This window comes from Lissotriton helveticus, chromosome 1_1 (assembly GCF_964261635.1).
Source record: "Lissotriton helveticus chromosome 1_1, aLisHel1.1, whole genome shotgun sequence".
NCBI classification, from domain to species: Eukaryota; Metazoa; Chordata; class Amphibia; order Caudata; family Salamandridae; genus Lissotriton; species Lissotriton helveticus.
The window spans coordinates 1,607,944,571-1,607,956,644 of NC_136057.1; the positions used below are offsets into that span (position 1 = coordinate 1,607,944,571).

Here is a 12,074-nt window from a genome sequence, read left to right on the forward strand (position 1 = left end):
GTCTTTTTGTTGCTGGAACCTAGAGCACAGATAACTAAAGTTATATGTGAGTCAGTGAGTATTCATCTGATTGAATAACTGGCCATTTAACCAGCCTTTTGTTATTAGAGTAGAAGATTGAAGCATCAATAGTTCAAGGCTTATAGCTACTGTTCAGTAAGGAAATGTATCTAATTTCTCGTGATAGCGCATTGTGGTTACTATCCTGTCTTTCCATAACCTTCATATCTATTAGGTTAGACTGTAAGTCAAAAGCCAGTAGGATGTAATCAATCCTACTGCTAATGGATGCCCTCTTGAAGGTGTGTTTAGCCCCAGGATCAGTCAGCGTACAACCATTACACACACGTAGACCATGTGACATTGTTAAGGATGAGCCTTGCAGTGCTACTTTTGTCCTTTTCTTGAGAGATGGAATAACCGGACTGGGAATACCCCTTTCATTGTCTTTCTACTTTGTAATACTTGTCTTTGTGCTACTTTTGTGGGTTTGAAAGTCACATTAAAGTCCCCCCCCATAATTACATTGTTGTTGTCACTTTCTTCTAGAAGCTCATCAAGAGCCAGCAAGGTTGGAAAAGGAAAATGCTACTTACCAGTATGCATCTGTTCTTGGCATGTAGAGCTGCAGATCACTACACATTTGCATTAGATCGCCACCTGGTGTTGGGCTCGTATGATTGCATGTTGTTGTCGTCTTGGAAGAAGTCTTTTGTAGTCACGAGATAGGTGACTCCTCCCTTGGACGATAGTGCGTATGGGCATCGACTCCATCCTTAGATTGTTTTTCGCCATGATGGGAAATTATAGAGTTAGTAGAAGTAAAGAAAGGATGTCCATGTGTGTGCATCTAAGTAAGATAAAATTGGAATAGATACAAGTCCTGGGGAGGCGGGAGGGCGTGTAGTGATCTGCAGCTCTACATGCCAAGAACAGATGCATACTGGTAAGTAGCATTTTCCGTTCGAGGCATATGAGCTGCAGATACTACACTTTTGCATCGATTGTGCAGCAGTGTCTCCCTTAGCGGTGGTCACCTGCATCTGTTGCAGTAGTTTGAAAGAGAGTTTTAAGGACAGCTTGGCCTCCTGTAGCTTGCTGCTTGGCTTGCACATCAACATAGTAGTGTTTAGTGAAGGTGTGTGTTGTAGACCATGTTGCTGCCTTGCATATGCTTCTAGGGGGATGTTCCCTAAGAAAGCCATAGAGGCTCCGAGTTTGCGTATGGAATGCGCTCTAGGAGGAACTGTTAATGTACGTTTTGCTTTCTGATAGCATATTTGTATACATTTTACAATCCACCTTGCAATTCCACCCTTAGAGATGGGGTTGACTTTATGTGGTGGAGAGAAAGATACAAACAATTGTTTTGTTTTTCGAAAAGATTTAGTCCTATCTATATAGTAGAGAAGAGCTCTTTTAACATCTAGTGTGTGTAGAGCTCTTTCTGCTACAGAGTCAGGGTTTTGGAAAAACACAGGTAATTCTACAGATTGGTTTAAATGAAAAGGACTAATGACTTTTGGAAGGAATTTAGGATTAGTTCTTAGAACCACCTTGTTACGATGTAGTTGTAAAAATGGTTCTTGTATTGTGAAATCTTGTATCTCACTTACTCTTCTAAGAGAGGTAATAGCAATAAGGAAAGCTGTTTTCCATGTGAGGAATTGCAGTTCACATTTGTGTAAAGGTTCAAAAGGGGGACCCATGAGTCTTGTAAGAACAACGTTTAGGTTCCATACTGGAGAAGGTGGTAACCTGGGTGGAATGATTCTTTTTAATCCTTCCATAAATGCTTTAATAGCAGGTACTCTAAAAAGAGACAGATGTTGTCTGTTTTGTAAATATGCTGCAATTGCTGCAAGGTGCAGGCGTATGGATGAATATGCCAAGTTACATCTTTGTAAATGTAAAAGGTAGCAAATGATATTCTGGATAGAAGCATCCAGGGGATCAATTTGGTTATTGTAGCAATAAATGGCAAATCTCTTCCATTTAGCAGCATAACACGCTCTGGTAGTAGGTCTCCTAGCTTCTTTAATGATGTTCATACAGTCTGGTGGTATGTTAAGATAACCAAACTCTAAGACTTCAGGAGCCGGATCGCCAGATTCAGTTGATTTGGGTCTGGATGTCTGATGTCTCCATGGTTCTGCGTTAGCAGGGAAAGTGTTAGTCGTAACTTTTGGTGTGGAACTAGAGACAGTTCTAGCAGTTTTGTGAACCACGGTTGGGGTTCCCATGTGGAAGCTACCAGGACTAATTTGAGAGACTGTAGTCTGAGCTTGCGTGCTACTAATGGTATTAGTGGTAGTGGCGGAAAAGCGTACGCAAATCTGCCTGACAAGTTCATGCATATCGCATTGCCCTTGGACAGCGAGTGTGGAAACCTGGCGGCGAAGGTTGGGCATTTTGCGTTTTCGTGTGTAGCGAACAGATCTATGTCTGGATGACCCCACTAGTGTAAAAATGGTTGAAGAACCTGCGGATGTAGTTCCCATTCGTGAATTTGTTGTGTCTGCCGACTCAACAGATCTGCTATCTGATTGTGAACTCCTGGAAGGTGCTCTGCTAGCAGATATATATGTTGTGGAATGGCCCATCTCCAAATGTTCTGTGCAAGTGGAACAGTTGTAGAGAGTGTCCCCCCCTCTGTTTTTGTATATAATACATAGCTGTCATGTTGCCTGTCCGAATTAATACAGCTTTGTTTTGCAATTGGAATGTTTGGAGTGCTAAGAATATTGCTAGCAGCTCTAGAGGGTTGTTATGGAACAATTTTTGTTGAATGTTCCATTGTCGTTGAGTTGTATGATGTAGGAGATGGGCTCCCCATCCTGTGAGAGATGCGTCTGCTGTGAGCACTATTTGTGGAACAGGTTTGAGGAACGGCCGCCCCTTTGTCAAGTTTTTGGTGTTCCACCACTGCAGAGAGCGATGTGTGCGGCTGTCTACCAACACCAGGTCTGTTAGTTGCCCTTGAGCCTGGTTCCACTGTTGTGCTAGACTCTCCTGTAACGGACGCATCTGCAGTCTTGCATTGTGACTTGGTATAGTTGATTGTGAACCCTAAGTCATGAAATGTTTGAATTGTCTGATGTGTGTGTTGAACACACTGATTGAATGACTTGGCTTTTATGAGCCAATCGTCTAGATAAGGGAAGACATGTATTTGTTGTCTCCTGAGATGTGCTGCTACTACTGCTAGGTACTTTGTGAATACTCTTGGCGCTGTTGTAACTCCGAATGGAAGGACTTTGAATTGATAATGTTGTCTTTCCAGTACAAACCTTAGATACTTCCTGTGAGCAGGATGTATAGGAATGTGGAAGTAGGCGTCCTTTAGATCTAGTGTTGTAAGGAAATCGCCTTGTTGCAGCAGTGGAAGCACTTGTTGTAAAGTGATCATATGAAAATGATCTGATTGTATGTAATGATTGGGGGGCCTGAGGTCTAGAATTGGTCTTAGTGTCTCGTCCTTCTTGGGTATTAGAGAATACAGCGAGTAAACCCCTGTTCCTTGGTGTTGTAAAGGAACTATTTCTATTGCGTCCTTTTGAAGAAGTGACAGGACTTCTTGTTTGAGCAGAGTAAGATGTTCTGCTGACATTGGATGCTGATTGGGTGGTATGTATGATGGGGTTGCTGTTAGTTCCAGGCAGTAGCCATACAGGATAATTTGACTTACCCACGTGTCTGTTGTAATGGAATTCCAGACAGGTAGGAACTGTGGTAATCTGCCCCCCACAGGAGTGGAATGCTGTTGGGGGAGCAGAGGAAAGTCACTGTTTTGTGGTGGAAGAGGTTTGATTATTGTTGTTACCCTGATCACTTCCTTTGATGTTGTTTCCTCTATATCGTCCTCTAAAATAACCTTTGTTAGAGGATGTTTGTATGTTAGATTTGAAGGATGTTGTATTGTCTGCTCCAGTCTGTTTGGAGCCTCCTCTGTCGAAGGAGCGACAAAAGGAACTTTTAGCTTGTGTGGACTGTAAAGCTCCCATAGATTTGGCAGTCTCTGTATCCTTCTTCATCTTTTCAAGTGCTGTATCTAACTCTGGTCCAAACAATTGATTTTTATTAAATGGTTGATTTAAAGGTAGTTTGCACTTACTGTTTAAATCCTCAAATGCGTAGCCACGCATGTCTTCTAAGTAGGACACTAGTGTTCACAGCTCTAGACGCAGTGTCTGCCACATCAAGTGCACACTTGATTGAGGCATTGGAAATTAGCTTGCCTTCTTGTATAAGGTCGTTTGCCTGCATTTTCTATTGGTCAGGTAGATGTTCTAATAGTTTCTCCAACTGATCATAATGAGCCCTGTCATATCTTGAAAGGAGGGCTTGTGTGTTAGCCATATGCCATATGTTAGTAGCTTGCACAGCTATTCTTTTGCCTGAAGCATCTATAACTTTAGATTCTTTGTCAGGTGGGGGTGCCTCACCTGACGTTTATGAGTTTGCCCTTTTCCTAGCATTTGATACAACTAGTGAATCTAATGCTAGTTGTCCTTTAATGTAGGCTGGATCCGCAGGTGCAGGTCTATATTTTTTCTCAATTCTAGGGTTTAGGATCCTAGCACGTACAGGGTCTTTAAATACCTCTGTAGCATGTTTGATGACCCCTTTGATCATAGGAAGAATTTGAACCGACCTTTGCGATTGTTCAAATGTGTCTAATAGAAAATCATCCTCTGCCTCATCAGAATGCATAGTAACCCCATGGTAAATGGCAGCTCTGTTCAATAGGTGCCCAAAACCAATGTGATCTTCTGGGGGAGAAGGTTTTGATGGGTATGACTGTGGGTCAGGAATATCTGGTACATCCCGTGAGTTTGGGTACTCCCAGTCTGGATCATCTAAAGGGTATGGGAAAGGCTCATCTGGGTCTATCCCTCTCTCTAGGCTAAATTCATCATCGTTTTGAGGTGAGTGTGAAGACAGAGTAGGAGAATGTGGAGGAGAAATCTGTGGTGAAATGTTGAGAGGAACAGGGGATGAAGGAGAAGAAAGTATAGGAGAAAAAGGTGCATAGGAGATGTGGCAGAGTCCTTCTTCTTGGCAGGTACTACAGGTGTGGGTGTTGTATCTGCCTTCCTCTTCTTGTGTGGTATAGTTGATACAGCACCTGTTTTTGGGTCAATGTAGATCTTCTTTTGCAGAGGATCTGGTTGGAAAAGTTCTTCTCCTTGTGGAACCTTTGTCGGCGCCGATTTTTTCGGTTTCAGACGAGGTTGCTGCTTATCTTTAGCCTTAGGAGGTGTTACATTGTCCTTTGGCGTAGTTTTCGGCACCAAAGGTGTTGTTTTCAGTGTCGTAGGCTGTTTCGAGGGCTTGGGCGCATCGGAATTAGGCTTTGTCGGTTTCGGTACCGAAGACGATGTTTTTGGAGTGGAAGCTGGTCTCGTTGACTTCGAGGCATCGGACGCTGGCTTCGCACCTTTGTCTTTCGAAGTCGACGGTCTTGGAGCCGAGACTTCTTTCGGTTTCGGTGCCGAGGGAGCTGGTGGGATCGGCATGTGCGGCTTGCTCGGTAAAGAGCTACAGGAAGGCTTAACTGCTTTCTTCGGAGCCGGGCTCGATGGCGGTGCTTTTGAAGTGGTGTTTCGGTCGCGACTGGGCCCCGGAGGCAGAGTGTTGACCTTTGCCTTCGATTTGGGTTCTGTGTGTGGTGCAGGGGCAGTAGTAGTCACGCGCTGACCCGATGGTATGGAGTCATCTGAGTCGTCTGCCTCTGATACGATTTGGAGATCATCTGAATCTTCTTCTGGAACGAGCGGAACCTCCTCGACGAAGATGTCCACCGGTTCCGAAGCTGATCTCTGCATGTCGCGTCGACATGCCCTCCGATCTCGGATGGTTTTCTTGGATCTGCTGTACAGCTGGATTCATCGTGTTCTCACAATAAGCACAGGTTGCAGACCTCGTGGTGGTCACTGTGTGGAAGCTTTGCTCCACACTCGGGGCATTTCTTAAATGGCGTCCTTTCCATGAGGTGTAGGCCTCACGGCGTGGATAGGCCCAACGGCCCGCGTCGACGACCGGAATCGAGCTGATGGAGTCGAAACGATGTTAGTCGATATCGAAGGTAGTTAAGTAAAGTTTTAATGATTTTTTGCGCTTCAAAGTACTTAAAAAGTAGATTTCGAGGCGGAGCGGAAAAAGTTAATCTGAACCCAGTGGCGGAAAAAAACAATCTAAGGATGGAGTCGATCCCCATGCGCACTATCGTCCAAGGGAGGAGTCACCTATCTCGTGACTACAAAAGACTTCTTCCAAGACGACAACAACATGCAATCATCTGAGCCCAACACCAGCTGGCGATCTAATGCAAAAGTGTAGTATCTGCAGCTCATATGCCTCGAACATATGTTTATCCATATCGCTAGTCCGCCTGATGGGAGCTCAGCTGATGATGGTGTTGCTTCAATACTGTAATCAATGTAGCCCGATCTACGTACTGGCTGCAAGGCCCAGTTTTTTTTTTAAATACACAGATGTCATATTCATCTATAAAATCTCCCCAGTCTGGCTCATTCACTTTAGATTTTAAATCTTCTATAATTCAGAATAGCAGTTAAATCCCTGGGATGCCAGCCCTAGGCAATGTATTCAGAGGTGAAGGGCTTAACTTCGTCCCAGGTCTACCAGCATTCACACCGTCTGTATTGCTAGGTTCTCCCTAATTGGCGTAGATGTACTAATCTTAATAGAGGTGGTAACCTTACTTGGAGTTGGGTCTGGGCCCTTCCTCTAGTCAATCTGACTCCATGTGAACTCCTATTAGTTCAGACTCAGTTGTTTTGTGAGATAAAGTTCGTGTGTGGGGATCATGACAGACTTCCCTATCTCCCAAGGTGCATGGTTTTATAGAAGGGTTAAGGTTGAATTATATCTGAGAACCCTTAGGGGGTGAAGTGCGCTGATCTAAGTTCACTAAGCCATTACCAATACAATCTCAATAAAGTCATACCGGTCATTTACTGTTCATCGGACCACATTGAAAATGTCATATCTCATCAATAAATAACAATGTTGATGGAGTCTTATCCAACGTATGACTTTATTCTATAGGGAATCATTGGTTTCATTGATCCCCTCTTGATCATGTACAGTTTCCTCCCATTGTCTTCTTGGGTGTTGTGTGTTCTGTGCAACAGCCCTGTAGTACATGTTGACTGTAGTTGGTGCCCTGGATGTATGCAATTTAGATCATTAGCGCATTTTCTTTGACCACGTACCCTTATTGTGGAAAGATGTTGAAGAAGTATTATTACCTCCCCCTCTGAAATTCTGTGTTCTCCTAAATATATTTGACTATTGGCAAGAAGGGGTAGGGTAGTTGTATAGTTTCTCTTCACTGGTGGACTTTATCCAGCATAGCATGACACACTGTTTGCCAATGCTAGACGTCAAGTTGGGACAATTACTGCCATTACATCCCCTCCCCCATCTAGTAGAATTGACCCTGAACAATTCTGTTTTTTTGCTAACAGAGCAACTTGATTACACAATTAACCTATTGCTTATTTCAATTGGGTAATAGTTTGTTTAAGTGAACGAATGTCAGTGATATTGCAAGCCATGCCCTTATCATGCAGGACATGTACCACATAGGTTTTTATGTCCATCCTTTTGGAAGGGCCGCTTGCAGTTCCAGGTGAAGGAAGAGGGCTAAGGTGATTTGTGCATGCAACCTCAGGTGCTGCAACACTATTAATCCCTCCTCTGTTGTTAATTCCTTCCACACTTTAATTATCTGCAGATGTCAAAACAATTGACTGTGACGTCTCCTTTTTTTTGCTTACTATCAGAGAGGCCTTGTGTGACTCTTGCAGCCTCATTTGGTAAAGAGGGAGGAGGAGGTACTTTATGTAAAGATGCTGGCTTATGTCCCTTCTTAAAGATGTCGGCAACGTTTTGACCTGAAACACTGATCAGATGTTTTCCATTCACTTAAAATACATCCTTCTTCCTCTATAAGATTGTCAATTTCCTCTATTGTACAGTTGTCAGCAGCATGATAAACTGATTTTTGGCACTTCGCCACCCACTGTGGGCTCTCCTGAGCTTTCCTCTTTCCCATTCCCTTCCAATCAATGTGCCAGTTGACTGCAATAAATAGAATGACTGACGTTACCGTTATAGAAGATTCCCTTCCAAATTGGCAGGCAACAATAGTAACTTCTTAGTGGGTGGCCCTGCCTCATCCTGGCACAAACAGGCTAAGATGGGCCTGGTCTGTGTGCTATGTAGCGTTTCTCCTGTGTCCCGCCTTCTCCATAGGGCAGGGGGGCTTGGTAGGTGTAGTAGTTCAGCAGTCAAATGACTCCTGCATGCAGCGAGTCCCAGCACGCTATATAACGCTTCCCCCGCAGCCCCGCCTTCTCCCTAGGGCAAGGGGTCTTGGCAGATATAGTAGTTCCTGGCAAGATAGCAGAAATAGTAGCCCAATGACACCCACGTGTGGGGAACCCTAGCATGTCCTGTAGCGCCTTCCTTGCTGCCCGCCTTCTCCCTAGGGCTGGGGGTCTTGGTAGAAGTAGTTATTCAGGGCGGGATAGCAGGAATAGCAGCCAAATTACTCCCGCGTGCCGGGGGCCTCAGCCACTATGTAGCACTCCCCCACTGCCCTGCTTTCTCCATAGGGTAAGGGATCTTGGTAGATGTAGTAGTTCAGGGCAGGATGGCAGGACTAGCAGTAAAATGACTCCCAAGTGCAGGGAGCCCCAGCGCGCTGTGAAGTGATTCCCCCGCGGCCCCACCTTCTCCCTAGGGCAGGGGATCTTGGTAGATGTAGTTGTTAAGGGCAGGATAGCAGGAATAACAGCCAAATGACTTCTGAACAGTATTTGTTTACTGAAGCTACAGCATGCCTGTAAGGACAATAGTCTTCACCTCCCTGGTTGGTAAGTGCGTCAAGAACCTCAGCCACCCTTCGCATGACCATTGCGAAAGATAATTTTTTTTCATGACCAGGCCCAGGGGCAAGTTTAGCCCAGTGTCTGGTGAAGTGTCCAGACCACTGGCTTCTTGAAGGTACTCACACCAGTTGTCATCTATTTATGTTTGGGCAAGTTAATGCCCAGGATCATTGTCAGAATCTGTTCCAGATAAAGTATGCAGAGTTTGAGTCCTTCCTAGAGGCGAGGGCTGAGTATCGAAGTCTGATGGGTTGCCCAAAGGCTTTGACCCATGATAATCAGGGCGCATGCTCAATCAAGTTTAAAGTGGTGCCGAGTACGAGTCGAAAAGCACAATAGGGTGCACATCATCACCCGGCGTAGATCCTCCATGGTCGGATGTGGAACTAGGATTGGAGTGAGCAATAAAGCTGGTGGGGAACCTGGATCTTGTCCAGAAGGTACACCTGGTACTGAGGGTGGACCTGTCTGTGAATTCCTATATGGAGGTACTCGCAGTTCCTTGGTGCCTGAAGACATGCCAAATGGAGCTAGTAATGTGCCCAAGAGCTGCAGCGTGACTTCAGAGCATTTTTTGATTTGCCGTGGAGTGTTGCCTATTGCCCTGGAAATTCGGTTACTTCGGGATAACGGTCAAAATTGTTCAGAAGGGGAACAGCTACAGGAGTGAGACAAAGAGGCATGTTGAGGTCTTTATGTCATCTCTGGAGTACGAGAGTGACAAGAAGGGGCAGAGTTCCACTTAGACTTTGATAATTCGACTTACCCTTGACTTACCCTTAGACTCTGCACACAACAATGATCGGCCACAGAAAGGACTTTTGGGAGCGGGACCTTGTTGACGACTGGTCAGGGGCTGGAGTTTTGCAGTGCTTTGTGGCATAGAGCTTCGCCTTATGGTCCGAGAAAGTCTTGGGATTCTTCAAAACACAGTCATTGCAGGCTTTGGAGTTGTATTCCAACCCCAAGTACCACAGGCACGACAGACAAACCTGATAGGGATCAGTCACAGACATTAGCTCGACACAGTCCCTACAAAGTTTAAACCCTGTGTTACAAGGATTACATTTAGTCTCCATTTTAGATTTCCTTTTTTAACTTAGCATCTTTTTAAGATCGTGGTTTCAAGATGTTTATCACTTATACAAGAAAATGTCATACATGTATTTTTTTCTGGGTAGACAGTGTTGTTCTGCAGCCTGAACTGTTAGTTCAAGGGACACACATAGCATGTTCTCGCTTTATTATGTACTCGCAGGAGACAGCTCTTTCCCCCAGACTAACTAAAGAGGTTATTCTGCGTCTCGAGCAGAATGAGATAAGGCCGAAATTGTATTATTTAAACACTGTCTGTTTCGAATTCGGTGAGAGGCACTTCACACCGGAGTTATCCTGAATGCTGCTGAGAGCTGTAACTGAGATGCAGCTCTACAGTCCCGACCTCCATCCTAAGAAGGAAGGTAGCTGCACAGGCAGATGTAAGCAGGCTTTCACACTCAGGCAGAGCCCATTCGTTAATGCAATGATACCGGCTTCCTGAGACATTACACTCATTTGTTTCTTCTGTCTGATAATCTCAGTTCATGTTTCATTTACTAGGATTAGATCTTTTGTATAGGCAACTGAAAATTAATTATTGTTTATTTTTGTGTGAAAATTTTGGCATGCAAAAGTGACAAATGAAAGGGTTAGATCTGTTTCCACAAATTCCTTGGGAATATAAGTGGTTATATTCAAGGTTACTGGCAGCATCTTTGACTCCGTTTAGGAGTATAGATGTGGTACTGTGAGCTACCGAACCAAAATTTACTGATAATTGAAGTTTTGTTGATCTAATACACAGCCCTACTAAATTCGAAGAAACCGTGTGACACATGTAGACATAGGAGGACATTTTTTCCTTTGCACAATGGATTTTTCAAACAGTTTGAGAAGTAAGGGCCCTGTGATGAGACAAGAAGTAGCTGCGGATCAGCATCCTGTGGCGTGGAAGGGACAGACGTGAGGGTGCATGACTGGCCCCTATATATGGTTATGTGCATCACTTCTGGAGCAGAAAGACACTGGTGTAAGAGCCACAAAATGCCACATTTGGGCATGGAGAGGTACTGCTTACAGTTTCTGTAAACCTAGGGAAAATTCAAAGGTGAAGAATCTGCGGTTAGAAGTATCTATCAGAAATAGAGACCCTAGTGACATCCTGACTTTGACTCACCTGGTACTGGTGCTTCTCCCCAGCCTCCTGCAGCAGTCTCTTGTTAAGTTTTTCTTTTTCAGCCTGTAGAGTTTTTATTAGTCCCCTCATCCTGAAAGAAACATACAGCACCGATATGAAAGGGCATACTATTTAATCACACCCAAAAATATTCTTTATTGTTTCAAAAACCATATATACCCCTGATACAAATTCATTTCCTCACGCTAGATGCATGGAGTACGAGAAGCAGTGTTAGGGCTTAGGTTCAGCTCATTCAAACACATCATATGAGAGGACAATCTGATCCACAATTCTGAGGCCACTATCACCCAATCCCAAAAGTACTTTCTAAAAATCTGGCAGGACCCAGAGAATTACACAAAGGATGTGGTCAACTCAATAAACTGGTGGTTTGTGTAACCAAGAAACCGGTGCTCTAATCTTTGCTTCTCTGCTTAATCAAATTGTGGGATAATTAGTCTTGTTTCCCTGTCGCTCAATTAACTTATCTATGAAAATCACTAGCTCTTAGAAATCTTGTAACTGCGATATACATTTACACAGAATATAAGTGTATGTTACACGTCCCTCAGTGCAACAAAGTTTAACAAAGTCAACTGAAATACGGGCATTTGGTATGTGTGCCAAGCTGTGTTCCTGGGATGAGAGGTTTGGCAGACATAAGGGTCATCCGCAGAACATAGGCATAGTACATTCTCTTGAATGGAGTGGGGAACCTGTTCTGCCTCGGAGGAATGATGGCCTTAGACGAGATCAAAGGATACTTGTTGATTTTTAAACTACCTCATATTCCTAATGAGTGAATCTATAGGCACAAAGATGGTTTCTGATGCCAAGTTCTGTGATAGGAACTGTGTGCGAATCACCAGATACATTAAAAAGGTGATCATTATGAAATAATCTCCGCGGACATACATATTGTCTTGAATATA

The 12,074-nt window shown here is 44.1% G+C and overlaps 1 protein-coding gene across 4 annotated transcripts in view; it reads right to left on the reverse strand.

Annotated features, from left to right (window-relative positions):
* CALCOCO1 (calcium binding and coiled-coil domain 1) overlaps positions 1–12,074 on the reverse strand; it is a 263,977-nt gene that overhangs the window by 122,151 nt on the left and 129,752 nt on the right. For all 4 annotated transcript variants that reach the window (XM_078688018.1, XM_078688026.1, XM_078688043.1 and 1 more), the window contains exon 7: positions 11,140–11,230. In XM_078688018.1, the coding sequence (XP_078544144.1) occupies positions 11,140–11,230 (91 nt within the window). The remainder of the gene's footprint in view (positions 1–11,139; positions 11,231–12,074) is intronic.